At 39.6% G+C, this 20980-nt stretch overlaps 1 protein-coding gene across 5 annotated transcripts in view; it reads left to right on the forward strand.

Moving 5' to 3' along the window:
- The window catches only part of TFDP2 (transcription factor Dp-2), a 60641-nt gene that overhangs the window by 24577 nt on the left and 15084 nt on the right, over positions 1-20980 (forward strand). For 4 of the 5 annotated variants that reach the window (XM_063338086.1, XM_063338090.1, XM_063338088.1 and 1 more), the window contains exons 4-10: positions 7004-7107; positions 10723-10844; positions 12653-12700; positions 14075-14237; positions 14785-14931; positions 17295-17363; positions 19029-19180. In XM_063338086.1, the coding sequence (XP_063194156.1) occupies positions 7004-7107; positions 10723-10844; positions 12653-12700; positions 14075-14237; positions 14785-14931; positions 17295-17363; positions 19029-19180 (805 nt within the window). The remainder of the gene's footprint in view (positions 1-7003; positions 7108-10722; positions 10845-12652; positions 12701-14074; positions 14238-14784; positions 14932-17294; positions 17364-19028; positions 19181-20980) is intronic. The other variant, XM_063338089.1, reaches the window with a different exon arrangement.

The following is a 20980-nucleotide window of genomic DNA, read 5'->3' on the forward strand; positions in this document are numbered from 1 at the left end:
AACACTTTTTTACTGTGAGGGTGACTGACCACTGGCAGAGGTTGCCCAGAGCAGTTGTGGAGTCTCCATCCTTGGAGATACTCAGAAGTCATCTGGACATGGTCCTGGGCAGCCTGCTCTGACAAGATGACCCCTGGACAACCCTCCCAAGCATCCTGTCATTCTCTCTGCAGATTCTTGTAAGTTTGCTTGTTAAGTACCTATTTTACCAAGAATAGTTAGGTTTAGGGGTTAATGTTTTTCATAAACTTGAGAAGTTGGGATTTGATTGTAATTATTACAGTTTCACCAAAAACAACAGCAAAACCAGTAGAAATGATCAGGAAGTCTTGGTTTGGTGGGAAAAAAAAGGCATACCAGACTTTGAGACGGAAAACTCCCAATGAGAGTTTGTTTCCAAAACAAACAAGCTGTCGTCTGTAACAAGGTTGTTTCATTCAAAACTCGTAGCTGCTGGTAGGAATGAAGAGGTAATATATCTGATGTAAGTAGAAAAAAAGTCTAGTAAGGATTAACTTTTATTTGATAAGTTGCATTTTTAATTATTTTCCAAGGTCTTGTTTTGGCATGCTTTTAGCTTATTGTAAAAGTACTTGATGTACGTGACCTGCAAGTAAGGGATATTCCGAAAAGTAAATCAGGTCAATTAAATACACAGAGAAGTCACCTAAAGCACAAGCTTAATTTTCAATAATGTCCTGAAAATTTAAAGAATTCTAAATTTCTAAGTGCCTGTAAAAGAAATTACAAAAGTTACTGAAACCGTATTTTGTTATCTTTCATGGGGAATACTCTTGCACGTAAAAAATGAGTTCATTTCACAGATTAACTGTTGTGTTTGCTTCCTAAACAAAATCTGTTGGCTGACCCAGTGTGTCTGTATCCGAGTGAAGACACTGGGTACTGAGCCACTTTTTTCTATGACCAGTGAATTGACAGTTACTAGTTAATAGGGTGTGGAAGAAAGAAGCAACAGTTTTCAACTGGTTGACTGAGTGACATATTTGATTCTCATCTCAAAATGTATAATGTAGATCACACTGTCCTTATTTAATACTTTTTTATTACTATATTCTTAAATTCTAAGAATTTACATGGTATTCTCTGTTTATTGCTGTGGAGGGAAAAGGGAGTCCAGCTTTAGACCACCAATCTTGCAACAGTCTCCATGAGGGAGGATCCCTTAATCAGATCAAATTGCAATACAGATTGCTTTCGGTGGGAATCTTAACTTTTAATAGAACTTCACAAGAAACTGTTTAGGTACGTCCTTTTTTATGCAGTATCTAATTTTTACTAAGTCCTGATAGGGCTGGCGTTTTAGAAACTTCGCAGTGCACAGGACTGCCATCTGGCTGTGGTACTGTAATGGAAGCAGTAAGGCAGGTGTCTCTCTTTTCTTTCTTTTTTTTTAATTAGCATATTTACCGTTTTCTGCCTTTCCTTGTGTTGTAATCTTTTGCTTGATGCCAGACATCTTCTCGGGCAACAGTGTCGGTGAAGTTGTCCCTGGTCACCTCACAGCTGCTTTTAGATTGTCCTTTGCTTAGTGCCAGTGTAGCTGTGCAGGTAGCTGAGCAGTTCACTGGACACAGGAACAGATTCAGCCCCAAAATGCCCATTGTTCCATGTACCGCACCATTCTGTGTGTGATTCTGTGATTTTGTTTTTCCTTTTCTACAGAGGTCTTTGGTTTCATATATTTCTAGATATGTGTGTGCATCTACAGACTATGCAATTTTTAAAGTTAAGTTTATAGCCAAGTAAGTTTGTGCAATAAACAAATGAAGAAATGTACCACGAAAATACATGCCTATTAATAGCATGTTAATAATTTGGGGTTTCTATATGCTTTTATAATACGGTATCCTGATCTTGGAGATCAATTTAATGTAATAGAGGATCCTGAGGAAACATCACATGCTATTGCAAAATACCCTAATGGACTTCCCGATATTTCCCAGCTCTAAACTGTTTTCTTTACCGTCCATTACCATCAAGCCATAGGCTGTATTATTTAAAATGACTGTTCATTGATACGCTTTAAAAAATATGGACATTTGTTTCAGAGCTCACAATATGAAATCCAAGTTACCAGCACTTCCCTGGTGTTTTGTCTAAAAATTCAAAGACTTTTTTTGTTGACATACACATTGTGTGTGACCCCAGCTGGTTGGTCTGTGCTTCCTGTCAGCTATGGTTTCCTTCAGACTGGCCGTGACAGATTCTATAGGTTCTCCGATTGACATTGTTTCTGATTATCTTTGCAGCCAAGCTGCAGCCCTAACAGATTTAGTTATACAGGGAAAAATCACTGAAACCTCTTTAGCTTCATATTCGTGTAGGACTCCACGTTGTTGTGTGAAGTTAAGCTATTTAGGATGCCATGTAACCATTTAAAGTTAGTTTTGTGGGATGGCTAGTTAGTGTGTGCATGTGAGCATACGTGTACATAAACATGAATAACTGTTCTGTGACTGCTTGAAGCTGAAGATCACTTAAATTGACTTTTTCTTTGTGTGTGCAAGTAAAAATATTTCACAAATGCCAGGAAGAATAATAGTTATGTAGTGATCATGTTTTTCTAAGTATGAAAGAATAGCAAGGCTGGTTTTTCTCCATGAGAAACAGCAATAGTGGTGACCGAGGGATGGAAAACTAATTTATGTAGAAGCAAAGGGGTTTTGTTCTAAGAGAAACATACATATGTTCACCGACAGATTTTTATTTTGAATTTGCATCAGTGACGAATGTGCTCCGTTTGTGGTGGGTTTCTATATATTGCAGTTAAAGCCTCTCTATGAGAGTTGTAAGTGGGTTTCTTTCCCACGTGCTTGGTTTTCTGTAGGTAAAATGGAATAATGACACTGACCTCCTTTGTGCTTCCAAAGCACTGCTGAGAAACATTATATAAGAATTGAGTATTATTATACAAATCATTCTAGTTTGATCCATCTCTGCTGACCTTTTTCATCCCTGCAGTAAGATTACCGTGACTAGGAGGCTGATGGGTCTCATTGTGTTCAGCTTACAACTGTACGCACTGCTGTTTTTCAGTGGAACGTAAATCAGTGTAATCTTTTTTTCCCCAAATGATGGGCGTTATTAACACTTGGCATTTATTTGGAATTTGTTCATGTTTAAAGCCTTTACAGTTGTTATGTGGTAAAGTATATGTAATTAGTTTTGTGATATTTCTATATTTCTGCTTAAAGTTGAATACAGAAATCTGCTGAATATTTTTTACAAGTCTCTGAATATTTTTTAGATGATCTACAAACAGCGTGACATCTCCTTCCTCCTTCGACTTCTTCTATGCTGTTTTATAAATAAGACTTGAAGAAATTTTTCCTCTTGACGCTTGCTGGCTTGTAATACCACCTTGCCGTCAAAACTTCAGAAATTGCTAGCTCTGCAGCAAACAGCAGTGCACTGTTTGGTGAAAAGTTGGTGTAAAATACAGCTAGTCACCTTAGCAAACAAGTGCCCGCTCTCAGAGCTGGTTGTACTTGTGTCGGCAGTTTCCAGTTTGTGGTGATGTTTTGGTTGCGCTGGGATGGGTCCTGGCCACCTCCAGGTGCTTCAGAGGCCCGAGTCCCATGGACCTCGGCTGCTGCTGCGTGAGGGCCACGGGCAGGACAGGATGCTCTTGGAAGTTGGATTTCTCTTTGTTTAGAGGAGAGTAGTGACGCTGGTGATATTGACTGCAAAATCTGTCTCTTCAGGTTGGGGTCCTCATGTGGCCTACTTGGAAACACATTAACTTTTTGCAGCAACTCACTGAGCCAACTGTCATGTTTGCTGTGAAGAGAGATGGGAAGGTGGTGTTTCCACCACTAAATATTTGGAGCAGTTGAGGTCACACAAGTATCTGGACTATGATACTATTTTTAAAAAAAAAAAGAAAACAGGAGGGAGGGAGTATTTTTTTCATAAGTGATAAAACTTTTTGTTTACTATTTTTTTCAACTGCTGACAAACACACAGAATGAACTCTAATCATGACAAATTTGGTCGCTCTTTCCTTCTGTATGTGGTGGATGAGTGAGACCTCGCTCATAAAAAGAAACCGGTCCCTATCTGTGTTTTAAAGTCTATGCATTCGCATATTTATATTTAACCATAAAGAAATTTAAAAGGAACGACAAGGACAGGGAAGCATTTCTTTGAAAACTTGATCAACTCTTAAGATCACTTTGCTGCTGCTGCTGCCAAATGGGGCGTTTGTGCAGGGATTAGAAGATGAAGATCTTTCTTACTGACAGTAACTGTAGCCAAAAAAGACTTTTAAACATATGTCATATGTAAGCAACCGTCTTGTTAAAATCAAGATTAAGTAATTTGAATGACCCTTGTAATTACTAGAGTTGCCCTAATGGTGATTGTATACATTTATCTAGGTAGCCTTGTGAACGAAGGCATGGTTCAGCAGTAGCTTTTAATGTTTTTTCCAGGGCTGCTACAGTAAATCTGGTGGCCGTGCGTGGCTTTGGCCATGGGTATTGTATTTTTAAGCTACAGTTTTCAGAGAGTTTGCGTGTGTGTTCCAGGGAGGGTACACACATTAAAAACTATTGCCAGTGCAAATAGATGACAACCCACATGCCACATGCTGAGGAAGAAACAAACGGTGTGCACAGCGATTGATGTGGGACAGTGGGTAGATGCGTACAGTGGACTGTGCTAATGGTATGGTACAGTATGTCTGAGAGGTCTCAATCTTACGTTGTGAAATGTGACGTTACTGTTGCCTCTTGCAGACCAGGAAGTGTCGCTGGAGACAAATCTGTGATGTAGCCCTATGGTGAAAGAACTGTCAGCCAAATGCCGACATTTCAGAATTTTACTGCACTTTGCCACGTGACTTTATATTGTCAGCACCAGAGAAAGTAATTTATTTCTTTTCCCTGGTAAGAAGGGGGACAAGGAGAAATAGTATGAGAGCTGATATTGGAGAAAAGGAGTCAAAAAGTTTCAGCTGCAGCAGTACTGGGAAGTGACGGGCACGTCCCTGACGATGACAGCCTGCAAGGAGAGGGTGGATGGGGTTTTGATGAGAACATGCTAGCACAAATTGGCAAATCCTGGGCAAAATCCTGTAGCAAAAGTAAAATTGACAAGTAACCGGCCAGTTTAGAGAATTATTTTGAGCTCAAAATGTGAACACAATGTATGTAAATCATGAATTACTGCTGTCTTGTGCTCTCTGGCACTGCCTCACAAAAGGTATTTTGTAATAGAGCAAGGATCTACTGGGGGGGTGGGTTTGCAAGTGTGTGGGTTTTATAAGGTTTTTTCCCTAGATGAGTTAGGTGACTGAATAGATTATTTAACGTATTGAATAAAGAAGAAGCAAGCTGCTTCTGAAGATGTTCTCAGATACAGATTTGCCTTTTGGAAAATTAATACTGTCAGTAGTAGTAGTAATCAGCAATAGTGTTAGTGTTAGCAGAAGTGTTAGTCCAGATGCCACAGGAATTTACACAGAACATTACATCAAATTGTAAATATTTCTCATATCTGTTCATTTTTTCTATTTCCATGCTGTAGCTACAGAAGATCCTTTTTTAAGTGGTCTTTTTTTCTCGATTGCGTTGCTTCTGCTTCATATTGCAGAGAAGTTACGCTGTTGAATTTGTGACTTTCCAGTTACCTCATGGCAGAACATAGGTGTACTGAAATTTAAAAAAAAAAAAAAGAAAAAAGATGACTATGGTTCAGGAGCAAGTGAGAAGAGAAGAGCGGGCAGTGGAGGGAGAACAGGTTATATGAGAAAAGACCAGGGAAGAGAGCTGTCAAACACGAGTGGGTCAGCGTGGGACTGTGCGGGCTAAGCTGACTGTGGGGCAACTGCTGTGGGAGGAGGGGAGCAGGGCAGGGCAGTGGTGAGGGCTGGTGTTTGCGCTGGTCCGAAGAAACCTGTCGCCTCAGACGCCTTCATTTTCTGTCTGCTAGTGCCAGGGAGCGTAAGTGGCTCTTCAGGAGCCAATCCTTGTCCTTACGGCTCCTGACCCCAGCTAGACCCAAGCTGACTCTGGATTACGAGGCAGTGGCAGCTCTTCCTTGTATTTGATTCTGCCTCCAGACCCACCACTGTCATTCCCCGTTGTGAATAAGGCTGGGCATAAGAATCGGGGGAGGTATTTGACTGATTGAGTCCCAGCTCTCTTACATTGAAACTGCCATAGAGCCAGGAGCTGCTGCCACCACAGTGTCCATAGGTAAATGTGTTCACTGCTTGGATCAAGATTATAAAATAAGATTTGGAATAGAGGAGGAGAAGCAGCATTTGTGAGGCTCTCAGCATAGAGCTGGGCTTCTCTGTGCGAAGGCAGGATGAGGTAGATCCATAAGCAGTTTGGGATCAGAAGGATGATAAACATCTTGGGATGAGAACACGCTGGGTTAGAGATGGCACGGTTGGCTTTATCTTGACCTCCAGCTGCCTGCTCTGTTAATTCCGGTAAGTTGCAAAGGCATTATTTACACCATCTGTGCAGTGACAGAGGCATTGTTTACTCTGTACATGGCATGTGTAGAGTGGTAGGCTGTGACAGGCTTACTTCACTCGTGTTTGTACAACATTTTAGTATAGTCAGGTGAAAAATGGTTAAGGCTATGAAGATAGATGGATACACATTTTGTATGTGTACTCATGATTATAATAAATAGCATTTGTATGCTGATTTCTCTCTAGAAGCATACTCATTTTAACTTTTATGGCAGGCTGTGTGCTTTCTGTCTTAGGCAAGAAGAAATTGTTTCTGGAAAAAATACTAACACGTAATTTTAAAGGTAAAATAGTGAAGGTGTAGCTTTGTGAGGTGTCTTTGACATCTGCTAAAAGGTCTGGAGGCAGTTGTGTGAGGAGGGTGTATTTGCAGTTTATGAGACAAAAAAGCTAACCTGATTCCAATACGTTAAAATGTGAAAATTTGCCAAACTGTTATTCATAGGTTACTAAGGAAGTAATTTAAAATTCTCTTTTTACTGGTCTCTTCAGGTAATATTTCAATAATCACGTTACCAGTTTCCAGCACCAACTCCCCAACTAAGATTTTGCCAAAAACGTTAGGACCAATCAATGTGAATGTTGGACCCCAAATGGTAAGTTTTGCAATTCCGGTAACGCGGCCTTATGTAACTACCTGCCTGACTTCCTGTTGATGTGATGTGGAAACATGAAAAACCAAGATGTGATCAGTGCTGGGAACCTGCCGCTTCCCGCCTCAGCCGCGGGGGCTGCTGCGGGGCCCCACCTGGCTGCAGAGGCCCTGACCTGTGGGTGCAGCAGCTCCACGTGCTGGAATCGCCACTCCCAACAGCCGTCTTGTGGGTGACCTTAGGGGACACTCGTTTCCTGGCTTGAAATAGAAACTGAAACAACTTTACCAGTTGACATTTTAACTATTATTCAAAACGGTATTAAGAAAAGAAAACTCTCACGAAGAGTGTTATTGGGACTCTCTGAATATTTTGAGTCATGTTCTCACCAGTAAATCTCCAGCATTGCCAAAGACTAAATGTCTTGGATGTGTTACTAGATATTTAACTTGTTGAAGCTACTCTTCTTAAAACTGTCTTTTCCTGTATGTGAGAGCATATTGCTGTTTCAAGGATTTTGGATCTGGGTTTGAGAAAAATTTTCAGATTTCTAGTGGCCAAAGAACTAAATAGGCAATACAGTGAACTGCTTCTAGTAACCTGGTGCCTACTTGCCAAGTAATTGTGGTGGGTCTTTTTCACATCGGCACTTATTCCTGTTCTTCAATGGCTTTTATCCCAGTTGGACAGATGGGCACAAGCATTGCAGCCAGCCCCCTCTGCCCCGAGCTGCATCTCCGCTGTGCAGAGCTCTGCATCTGAAGTACTAGCCACAGGCTAGTGCCCCATCTACCAGGGAATCGTGTTCCTCAGTGCATCGGTACTCATGCAGGTGTTGCCAGAGCACGTGCCCTGCAGCGTTTCACTGGAACGGTTCCACCACAAAAGATGTATCTTGTGAGGGCAATAAATAATAGCCAAGAACGGGGGGAGCAGTCAGCTAATGCGGTTCCTGCTCTTACGAGTGGCTTCTCAAGGCCCTGTTTTTGGTTTACGTGAGCCCCAGTTACAGTTGAGGTTCTATAGCAGGTAGAAGTTGGAAAAGCTACTGCGTGGTGTGAGACATGCATTTGATTTATTTTTCTTTTGTATTCTTATTTGAATTTTTTTAAATTCTTTTTTATTATTTTATTTGCTGCTTTGTAAGGATAGATCTATATTCAGAAAACATTTTATTATTAAATAGCCATTAACACCTCCTCCTAAGGTGTTAGGCCTCCTAAGACACCCAGCGTACAGCTGTGTTGTGCCCCAGACCATTTAAAAGGGAATTGTTCCCAAGTTCTCAATAGTGTGTATGTTAGCACTCCTTTGGCATCGCACCCGCCTTGGCAGCATCCTGCTGCCGCCAGGGGGTTTGGGCTGTGTTTAACCACTGCAGGTTCCAGCCCCCGTGGCTGCTCCGGGCCCTTCACAGCAGCACACGGCCCCCCCGGAGTCAGTTGGAATCCCCTGGGGTACGGCTGCGCAAACAGTGATGTCAGCACAGGTTTTTGGGGCTGCGTTCTTGCATATGGGTGTTTGTTACAATTTCTTTAGATTCAGTCTGTAGGTGTAAATTTAACAGCATAAATATCACTGATAAAATGCTGGTGGTTAATTACAGGGATTAAACACATCCTACAGATGCTCTATTTGCTAAAGTAGGGTGAGGTTTTCTTTTCCTGCTTTATGTTGCGTAGGGAATTCCTGTGATTACTTCAGGCACACTGGAAAAAACTGTTTGCCGTTAAGAGAAGGTGGAATTAGTCCTCTCAAAATACTCCGTGTAGCATTTTTTTGTGAAAGCAGACGTTCACTGGTAAAAGTAGAAGTGGAAGTGAAGTTACACCGGTTTGTGTACCCCGAGGGCGCGCAGCTTTCTCCGGGAGCTGCCGGCGGTGGGTTCCGCTCCGGTGCCGCCGCCAGCAGGTGGCACCGCGGGACAGGAGGAGACCGGACGGGTCGGCGTGGGGACGCCCGGAGGTGGCGGTGCCAGCTTCACGTGTCACAGGAAAATTACCGGGAGATTGCACATAAAATACCCTTTAATGACACGCTTGATCTGTGATTTGCAAGACATCAGTAGAGCGATGTGAAACCTCAGAGAGGAGGGAATGTGCTGAAATGCATTTCAGTTTTCAAAATATTTAAAATCTTTTCTCCCTGGCACGTGCCTGCCTTATGCTGGCAGAACCATACGCTTACTGCAAATAAACATTATTGATAGTGTTGGAAGAAATGGATGTAAAAAGTTACTGGATTGGATTGATGTTTAATTGAAACATTGCATTACATACATACTGATGTTACACCAGGGCTGAACTTAAGCAAGCTTTTAAAAATTAATCATTCTATCACAAAATGTTTCTGGCTTTAAGCCAATGTAGCAGTAAGTTGACAAAAGTTGATCCCTTTCCTGTGCCTGCATGCCGTGTGTAAAGCAGCCAGCCAGGGATCTTTTGTTCTCCAGTACCAACCAGTAAATATCTAACTTGCACCTCTTTTGGTTTTCCTAAATTTCTGTTTTCACTTGTTTCTGTCAAGCTATCCACTTGCAAAAATAAATAAGATAAATCTATGTCTTTAAGATAAAAAATACATATGTGCAATCACAGTGTGTTGTCAGGAGGGATGTGAAGTAATGCTCAGTAAGCTAAGGAAGTAGAAAATTCTTCAGATACCATTTTTTTTCTACTTGTTTAAAAAATATTTATGGATACCAAACAAATTATCTGCTCTATACTTACATGGGTGTTGGGTAAATTAAGAAGTAAAGGAAACTGCAAAGTTTAATTCAGTAGGTACTCAAAATGTCACTAACAAATGGAGTAAAGTAAAAGTAAAGTTTAAAAAAGCAAAATAAGGTATATGAGTAAAAAGCATAGTCCAAGAAGCCTTGATATGAATCTTACCATACTGTAATCAAAATAGCATAACGTGTTTTATTTTAAAGAATAACTACTTAATACTACTTCATTTTTAAATACTATCTAAATTCTTCTGGTGACCTACTTTAAAGAGTGAACGTCGATACGATTTAAAAGTTGAAACCAGGTGTCTTAGTGTTAACAACCATTATGCATACATTTCACCAGGTTTGAATAAATGTAAATTCTGTCTATTCTGTACAGGCTTTACATTTAATTCCATAGGTACAATGTCCTGGAGTGCTTTGAGATCTTGTGAATGCTAGAAACTGTAGGGAATACTTTGCCTGTACCTCAGATTGTCTTTGGTACCAAAGACAGACAATTCCAAGAGACAAATCCATTGGAAAGGAGGCTTTTTGATTACAGTGATCAAGAAATTGCCTAGATGTACTCTTGAAGAAACAATTAAATGTGTATAGGCACAGACCCTATCTGCCATACCTACTAATTATTTCTGTTTGTCTAGATCTTGCCCCTATGAATTACACAGTAACATGGTACAATTAGTGGAAAACTTAACAGCATTGTAATTACTTTCATGTATGAAGATCTTGTGATGACATCTCCACTGTGTACTTTGACTGCAGCTTGCATCTGCTACAGAATTATTACTACTTTCTTAGTACCATGCTTAGTATGAGTTTTGGGCTGTGGTAACCTCTGTTTTCTTAAGACAACTGTATGTTTTTATTTCTAAATGCCATAGATCATAAGCACATCACAAAGACTGACCAATTCAGGGAGTGTTCTGATTGGGAGTCCATATAACCCAGCTCCAACAATGGTCACACAGACACACATAACAGAAGCTTCTGGCTGGGTACCAGGGTAAGATTTTTGTTTTATTTAAAGATGTTTGAGGATCTGCTCTGAGTATAACGTTTGTACCTTGACTTTGCTCATTCTGTGCTGTACACAAGGACAGTCATAGGCTTGTACTTCCCAGTTGCTCTATTCCCGCCATAGAGTCAGTAAACTGCCTGCCCAGCTGAGCAGTTTTTAAGTTTGATTTTTTTGCTGAGTATGTGTTTATCTCCTCAAATATCTTTTAAGTACGTTTCGTTCTGATTTAATTTGAAAAAGGAGTTGTCAAAGATTATTTCTGCAAAATTTGTGTCATGTGGAGGCCAGGCAGAAGTTCTTTCAGTACCCAGAGGATGGAAAAGCTATAGTGTCTGTTCCCAGCCTGCTAAAGCGGAGAATCAATGCCCATTAGCTTCCTTAAGCTTCATCCAAACCCAGGCGATGAAGATTCCCAGAGAGAAGCCTAGTTGCAGTGCAGCAACCACAGCCAAGGAGAAGCACCATCCTTTTGTTTGTATACTGTCAAAATCTAGACACAGTATTTCCAATGAGCCTAAGTATTGTTTCGCCAATAAGAAGGAGCAAGATGTTCTCCAGACTGGCCAATCAGTATTGATCCCTGCAGTAGTTCATATGACAGATCATATTTTCATCCGAAGAAAAGTGAGGAAGGGTCTGTGGTACGGCTGAACCTAAGCGGCGAGCCCCTTGCTGAAGACAGTTCTGGAGGACTGCAAGTCCAGACTCCTTGCTTTACCCGTTTTCACACAGATGCCAAATTGTCTCCCAAATCAAATGAGACAAGAGCATGTTCATTCTCGGGGCTCCATTCAGCCCCCGTCAGTCCGGCTGACAGACCGGGGGTCTCCATCCGCTGCCGCCGCAGCCCCTCCCCAGCCCCCCGCGGGCCCGAGGCCGCCCGGGCGGGTTAGCACCATGGACAGGGGTCGCCCAGGACAGGCCCCGCCGTGGCGGCGAGGAAGCGCCTACCGGAGGGTTCGGGGTCGCGCAGCCAAACACGCGGCTCTCACGGCACAGGCCCGCAAATCCATCGGTTTTGTTCAGCTCCCTTCATAACAGTGTCAGGTTTTTAGCTGCGTAAGTATCGGCTGTGAGCCCTGGTTTTGAAATTGCAGGGTAACCATATGAAGTAATTAACTGATAGTTCTCAAGCACTGTGCATTGTATTAGCTGCAAGAATAGAAGACGATTTTGGAATACAGCTTCTGAAGTCAGCTTGCTGTAGCTAATAAACAGAATGATAAGGAAACGAGCAACAACTGGTGACTGCTAATCCTCTGCAAAATAACGTCAACTACTTCTTCAGAGTGTCTCTCTTCAGCTCTGTGTGCATCAGCTCTAATATGAACATGTTTAGTGTTTTACCTTGTTTTTTGTTTAAAGATACCAAAACATTCAATGTCCTGAAAATATAGAATATATCTTATGCACTGTTTAAAGGTGTTTTTCTTCCACATGGAGGAATTTTTAATAGGAATTTTCAAAGGAGCCCAGCTTCTCCTTTTTGATAGGATTTGGTTATCTAACTCACATCAGCACTTCCTATAGTTCCAGATGAAGTGACTTCCTTAAAATCATACGAGCAAAGCAAGGTAAAGTTGGGAATAGAACTTGTCTGTCAGCGAGCTCAGACAACCTCCAGAGTCCTAACCACCACCTCTCAAATTTTGTCAGGCTGCGTGTGTGCTATTGTCCCCTTTCAGAGCAGGTAACAGCAAACACTAGTACCTAGCTAGGCCCCAAATACCTTGATTTTGTTGGTCTAAATATATAATGTTATTTTCATCTAAGTTTGAATTGTCTTTTCTTAGGGACAGAAAGCGGACTCGAGAATTTATAGAATCAGATTTTTCAGAAAGGTGAGTATTATTGAACATATACATTTTATGTATACAGTCATACTCATTTTACTTCTTCAGATCTGCCCTTCAGAGAAATGTGTGTCCAGTTCCCACTTTCAGCAGTTTTCACCCCCTGTGTAAAGGCTATGTTGTCTGTTATTCCTTGTAGTTATAATTCACATTCATTCTTTGCTCTGTCACTTCCTGATAAATAAATTTGCTGTTACAGATGACACTGGGAGTTGTGAAAAACACAACACATCTTCAGAAACAGGATTGTTCTAGTTTTCGGTGTGACAAATACTTGTAAACAGACCTTTGCTTCCAAAAGTTCTTTGAGTGCATTCAAGGGGGTTTTATTTGTTTACCTGTCAGGGCTTGGTCAAATTTAATTACTGTGTAGGGATTAGGAGTGTTGGGTTGGTTTTTTTTAATGTTCTGGTGTTCCTTTTCACTCTTCCTTTTCTTCTGCCTTTCTTTCCAGTGTTATGTTTCCTTAAATACATTCAAAATTTCGAAAAGCATTCTTGTATTGTAATGTTTTCCTTAGCTTGTTACTGTTGACAGAACTAGGCCTGTTTCTGTTAAATAATAGATCTCCCTGAAACATATTATAAAAACAACTTGTAAAATGGTAATTAAAAAAAACAAACAAAAAAACAACAAAAAAACCAACAACAAACCCAAAGCCAACACAGCTGAGCTTTTTAAAGGCTTCTGTTGAAATATGCATCCAAATCTAGCTTGTGTGATAAAACCAATTGCTTCTGGTTTTTCCATTACCATTATCTAAGCTCTTGCATTTCTGGAGGAAGAAAGTGAATGGAAAATAATCCTGGCAGTTGCCAGTTAGTAATTTGGCACCATAAAACCCAATGAATATGTACTTACTCTTCACAAAAGAGATTCTTGTGTCTCAGTCACAGACATTAAACTTGGTTGTGAGGAGAACTAAGGTATCTTCTGCTGTATTGTCAATAGGGTGTCTCTGCCTTTCTATTTTAAGCAGAAACATGAGAGTTCCCTGTAAATCTGGCTTCCAGGCACATAAACAGCCTGTGAGATTTTCTCCCTTTTTTTGGTTGCTCTTTTGTGAAACTCCCTGTAGGTGAATTACAAATCCAGTTTTTCAAGCATCTGCCCAGTAGCATGTGTTCACATACTGTCAGTGTAGGAATCGCCAAAGGAGGGGAAAGGGTTCCAGTGTACTTTTTTGCCAACTTGTAAGAAACAAGAAACTGATTCTAAAAAGCAGAACAGTTTTATTTTTCATTTAGGTAGTATATAATGACATGAGTCCTGATTCCTGTTGCAATAGGTAGACCTTTTGCTATGTAACAAAGTATCTTATTAACATTCAGTGTGTTAAAATAATTACTTTTCTCCTTCTAGTAAGAGAAGCAAAAAAGGAGATAAAAATGGGAAGGGTCTGAGGCATTTTTCAATGAAAGTATGTGAAAAAGTTCAACGTAAAGGAACAACTTCATACAATGAAGTCGCTGATGAGCTGGTATCAGAATTCACAAATTCTAACAGCCACCTAGCTACAGATTCGGTAAGCAAATATGTGTCGAAATTTGTTGTACCATTACAAAATTGTCTGGTTTATCACAGAATTCTGTCCCTTCTGTTTCTGCACTGTCGTGCCACGCTCCATACTCTCCTTCACTTACTTTACTACTTCCCAAATATGAAGACTTACCCTCTGAAATTTAAAAATCTAGAATTAAAATGAAGAATTGAACTCTGTCAAAGTTATAAACAAAATAGAGAAGTCTGCCAAAAGATATCTTTAAAAAAAGGTTACCCTTGTACCCACCACATGTGGTCTTGTCAGGCTTTTCACCTGTAACACACTTGCCATGATGGGAATTTACTGCAGAGGCTTCAGGCAGGTCTGAAGCTGCCATTTGCAACCAAAGGAAATACCACTGCGTGGTACCCAGGTAGTGGCATGGATGAAGGCACCCTCTTTTAATACCGTTCTGACCTGAACTGCCATTTTGGCTTTTTATCGCCTACATATCTATGAAGGATGTGTTCAGTCTTTTTTTTTCTTTTCAAATTCTTTTGTTGTAATTACTGCTCCATTGTTTTCTTAGCAGGCTTATGATCAGAAAAATATTAGACGGAGAGTTTACGATGCCCTTAATGTCCTGATGGCAATGAACATAATTTCAAAAGAGAAGAAGGAAATCAGATGGATCGGCCTTCCTACAAACTCAGCTCAGGAATGTCAGAATCTAGAGGTAAAGTGGGGTAGATGGGAAATTCTGCGCAGTTCACAGGTTGTGAGAGTGGAGCTGCTCTACTTCAGATGAGGGGTTTTTTCTTAATTTGAACCTGATTGGTTTTGATTCTTGCACACTATGAAAATACAACTTTTGATATTTGAATAAACGGAAAGGATATGTTTGTTTATGCTTAGTTCAGTTTTACTCAGTATATGTTACATTAGTATATATTACATGAAGTTTAAAAAAAAAACTGTTTACCTTACCAAAATGGACATTGATTAAATCGGGGATTACTTTTAAGACTAAAGTCCGCAGTAGCCTGAATTAACCAGACAAAAACGTGATACATTTGAAAGGAGACCAATTTTCTATTAATGTCTGTATTTGGAAATGCCATTCAAAGGAAATTAATTGAAAAATAATTCCCGCTAGGATGTTAAATAGTAGTGATGAACTGGCAAGGGAAAAAATGAAGTTCTACTCATTGGTTATTTCCATTATTTTTCCAGCAGCCTAAGAGTTACCATGTTTTTGCAGGGATGCCAGAATTTATCTGCACAAATGTTGCTTATCCTTCAGGCCAAATGCTCTTTAAATAAAAAGCACAAGTTACTGTATTTACTGCAGCATGTTGTAATGACTGTCTGTAAATACGCCTTAATATGTATTACATTTGTGATACTTGGGACATTAAATACCCTAAAAGGTGGGTGGGCTGCCTCTCTGGTAGAGAACAATTTTTTTTGTGCAGGTTCATTTACATCGTCTTTCTAGATGTGGTAAGAAAAAAGCTTTTACTGTCCTTGTCCATTACAGCAACTTGGAAAATACATCCGCCCAAGGAGTATGTATATGCTCAACCATTATACTCCAGGATTCTTTTTTTTTTTTTTTTTAAAAAGGATAAATCTACATTTTACATGCATTCATGTGAATGCATTATCTTCAGTGTAGGTTATTTAACAAATACAGAACTTGAATTCCATTGTGTCGTCTACAGTGATCATATGCTATTCATTGTTTCAGGCTCTAATTACATACACACAGAATGGAAGCCAGGCATATTTTCTTAAAATGTTGCTTCCTATGACATAGAGAAAAGACTAGAAAATAAAGCTGCATTTTCATGGTATGAAAATCAGAATTAATTTTGCTTTTACCGCTGTATAAAGTGCCAACTCTTCTTACAGTGTAATACCATAATAAGATTACCAGTACAAAAATGAGAAATGAGTACAAAAAAGCTTGTTACATGGAAACCGTGTCTAAATTATATCTGTTTTAAGAGTTATATATTTGTCCCAGCAAAGAAAGTCATTTACTGTGCTCTGAAGGAAGCATTTTAAACATTAAAGTGGGCAGGGGGGACACACCGCCACAAAGCAACACTGTAAATAAAACAGGAGGGGTTAGGCCAGCTAAGTTTTAAAAGACTGCATCATTAAGTTTCAGTGGTTGAATTAAAAGGTAATTTAAGAGTTTAATAATTTTGGGAGCAGTCATACGGTGCTGGCGCCAACAAGATGATGAGGAAAAGCACCTTCTAAACATGATGACTACTGTCCAGTTCTTTAGCGTTGTCTCAGAACACTATTTAAAATACTGCTGGTTATATCTGCAGTGTCATTCGGCATCCAGTACCGTTGCTGTCCCAAACACTGCACGCCCAGGTTGAAGACAGCTTTGCCCCATAAACTGGCATTAACAAAACTGTTACAAGAAACGGATTCTGTGTTCGTGTAGAAAATGTTACTTCTACCCCCTTTTTGTTGCTGAAATCTTGTTAGTTTAATCAAGGCTTAAATGAGTAGTCCAAACAAAAAGTGGAGGTCACTGGAAAGAGGGAGGTGATGATCCTGAGCCCAGTGTCCACACATTTATGTCCAGTAGCTTGCAGCTGGAACAGCAGAAGGGACATCACAATTCCAAAAGAGTGGAAGGCTGGAGGGAAAAACAAGCACCAACTCGAAGCAGCCCTTCAAGCAAGTGTTTAATTTGGTGCTAATCGGCTCTCAGTGCACAATATAAAAGAGGAGGAATGGGTGGGGAAATAATGCAGCCTCTTGTAATAAGTGATTCTTTACTGAAGTTAAATTGTTGACAAAGAAAGAAATTACAGCTTTTCAGAGCTGTTTTGTGGAGAAACTCATGTGGCTGTGATTAGTCTGTTTGAAAAAGAAGAAAATACATGTCAAAGGGGTAGGGCCAAAATGACTTGTGCCATTTACTTAACATGCCGTGGAATTCACCACCCTTTACAAAGAAAGTATGGATTTTTGTAACAGTGCTAGCACACGATTTAGCTCTAACAGTTTGGCACAGTGTAACAAACACGGTAACTAATTATCTTGATGCATTTACATTTATATTTTAAGATAGAAAAACAGAAGCGGATTGAAAGGATAAAACAGAAGCGAGCGCAACTACAGGAACTGCTGCTGCAGGTATATTTAATTATTTTTTCTATAAATTAAATTATCAAGTGCAAATCTGACATGTTAGAATGTCTGAAGTTCTTTCTAGATGTACTTAGCAGTTATGATATACTAGGGAGAAAAGTTTCATGCTTGGGACCTTTCTGGATTTGGGGCGGGGACACCTCTTTACCCTCACTTTCTGGTTCACTTCTGCCTCTTGTAAAACAGCATGCTGCGTCTGGGTGCCACAAGCTTTTGCGAGGGTTCTGCTGAAGCTTTGTCATTATTAGCGGGAATGGGAACAACTCACGAGTCCCCTTCGTTGACTCCAAGTCCCCCCAGTTACCTTCTCTGAGTAGTTCCTACTGGAAAATTTCTCTCTGATTCTAAAGTATGAAATTTACAGCTGAACTTGTATAAATACGTACGGAGTTGTTTTGGGGAGGACAGACATTTTTGGATCCTAAGAATGGAAGGCTGGCAAATCCAGCTCTTTTACATTCTGACATGCACCTTTGAGATGACTCGAGTTTTGGCTTTGATTGCAGAAATATATTTCAAATGCATCTTTGCTTATAAAGTAACATTTTTAAACACAGCTACATATTCTTATTAAGTGTCTTGGTCTGTGCAGACTTTGAGTAATTTAAATGTGATCAAACCGTTTTAAGAGGTTACAGGCAGTAAGGCTTTTTTTTTCTGGTGTAACTATATTGATACAATTTTCATATAATTAGATATGCACTGACACTTTTAAATATCTGATGCTTCTCATTTTTTTTGTTAGCAAAACCTGTTTTACTACTTAGGGCACAATTCTTATTCTGTCTGACCTAATAAATTGGCAGCTTCTACAAGAGTAACATGAAATTATCCTGGGGAAAATAAGGCAGCCGAGGCCCTCTTAACTATTAGTCTGAAAATGACAGAGTTGCACTCCCTTACTATCAACAACTGTCATTATTTCCTTGATTACGTTAATTGTCAACTGGTTTGCCAGTCCTTTGTGATTCTGTCTGTCCATCGCCCCCATAAGTGGAATAAGTAGTGAGTCAAAGTACATAAGAACACTGACCTCCAATCCCTCAAATTACTTTTCCTAAAACCACACGTTTCATACATATGCAGTCAGAAGAGTTCAGTAGAGAGCGAGTGGTGTGTTGAACGGCACCTGTTTAAAAACTTGCAGAGGAGAGTTTCAAAACTCACTCTTTGGAGAGAGGAAAAGAGGGTGTGGGATGAGAAGGGGAAGAGACTATGGATCATGGGAAGTGGGGGAATACTGTTAATTTTTGTTTCAGTGTAACTAGCTCCTAGTCTGAGGCAATTATGTATATAAAATACTAGAGAAGGCCTGTGGCTCCAATGTGTTTTCCAAAGGAACGGGGAATCATTCTCCACCAAGCTTTATTGCTCCGTTCTTGTTTCTTCTCCAGGGATTGTGAGGGGTGCATAGCCATTAGGATATGTGTGAAAAATTTGTGTTTAACTTCTGTTCCTGGTGAGCGTCGCTAGTGCAAACACAAAGTCAGGCCACAACTTTTTGACAGAAAATTACTGGAGGTATTGAGAGTTGGTAAATAAAAGCTATGAAGTGCCACTCCCTGGAAACACTGATGTCTTCTCTTTTATTGTCAGTGATCATTTTTTCTTTCTTTTTCTTTCCTTTTCTTTCTCTCTTTCTTTCTACAGCAAATAGCATTCAAAAACTTGGTACAAAGAAATCAGCAAAATGAACAACGAAATCAAGGCCCTCCAGCTTTGAACTCAACAATACAGCTGCCTTTCTTAATAGTCAACACAAGCAAAAGAACAGTTATAGACTGCAGCATATCAAGTGATAAGTGAGTGTTATGGAATCGATTTTTAGAATTTTATGTTCTTTGTGGACTGGAATTTTTCTTTGAACAAGTTAGATAAATTTTTCTAGATTACTAAAAGAAATTATGTATTTAAATTTAAATATGCTGCTGTCACATCAGGGGTGTGTATTGTTTAGTTTTTTAATATTTAATGCAACCACAGTAGTAACAGCAATAAGTTTATCAACACTGCTTTACAATCACTAGATAAAACAGGCCAACTTTCACTGTTAGAAAAGGCACTTCAGACTGATGTTTCAAAGAGGACTCACCGCACAGAAGAAATAACTGAATGAAATTATATACTAGGACAGTGCTAGCTTTTAATGAAGCCACGTGGTAGTGCTTCTGAATTCTTATTCCTAATATGCCATAAATGTATTTAGCCAGAAACACAAGGTGAACCATGTAACACAGAAGTAACATTTTGGAGGTGATAACAACTTTGAAAGTGTCTTTTAATAGCAAAAAGGTTGCATCTAGCTCTTTGAAGGAAAAAAAGGAAGGAAATTTTACAGAAATCTGAAATACTGTCTTTGTAAGCAAACTGCTAGAGTTGCACTCATAGTAATGTGAAAATCTCCATTTCTGTACTTTTTGGGTGCTCATGCTCTTCATCCTGTGAAAATATGGCTGAAAGTATGAGGTGCTATTATGTTAACTGTTAATCAGATCACAACTCGTTTATTAGCTGAAAATAGCTGGCTTTGCCTTAATACTGTAGATTACAGCTCTCAAATCTCTGTGATAACAAATCCCATATGGATTCAAGTCAATTTAACATACAACAAAAATAGACAAGGTCTTTAGTGACCTAAGCACCAACATGCAAAAAAGCAATACCATTAAAAGTTGAACCTTTGTAGAAAATTGGACTGAAGTCCAGTACATTCTGTGACAAAACTTTTGGAATACTCCCATCAGCACTGTGGTTCAGCAAGTTGGGATTTTTAGGATCAATATTGATTTAGCTTAACCATACCCTTATTTTGTAGGCATACTCTACAGTTCTTACAGCACTTCTAAACAATGTTCTATATTTACTTTTGAAGTTGTTAAAAAGTTAACAATTCCATACTGAAACTTCAGAACAGTTGCTTTGAAGCGAGAGAATAAACTGGCATTTGGGATCTAGTGAAGTGCAACACACTTCTGCAATCTCAAACTGTAAGAAAACACTACTACTAAAAATAAGCACACCAAAATTATTTAAGTTGTTGATATTTCAGTTTATAAAACCCAGCTTCAATATTACTGTCATCTGGAGATCATTAAGTGTAGATCCCAAATTAAGCAAGCTTTCCACTGTGGTTATTTGTGCAACTGATTAGTCGCAGCAGCAGTATGTAGACAAACAGTGCCAGAAACTGCTAGTGTTTAAAGCACTGTTACATTGATCTGCTCAATAAGGCAGTTGGCAAAAGTGGTCACTCAGTTTGAAGAATTCAAATTCTGTAGTTTATTGGAGAGTGTTTGTGCTGCCTAACCCCATTACTGGTCAACTTGAGTGCCCGTCCTTCACTTGGTTTCAGCCTCAGTTAATAACCCACTGTTGTAATGGACTGTCGTTTTCCTTTCTTCTCACAAATAACATTTATATAAAACATTGGTTGTTCTGTATTCATGATGCAAGAGCAGGTGATTTTAGAAGGTCCAGTGAACAGATAAGCTCACAGCATTAGCTATCAAAATTGTATTTACAGAGGATCTTCCAAAAAGAAAAGAATTGCTTGGAAAAATGGTACATTTAAGGGGGATTTAGCATCATGAGGAACATAGGTT

The sequence above is a fragment of the Chroicocephalus ridibundus genome, chromosome 6 (assembly GCF_963924245.1).
Source record: "Chroicocephalus ridibundus chromosome 6, bChrRid1.1, whole genome shotgun sequence".
NCBI classification, from domain to species: Eukaryota; Metazoa; Chordata; class Aves; order Charadriiformes; family Laridae; genus Chroicocephalus; species Chroicocephalus ridibundus.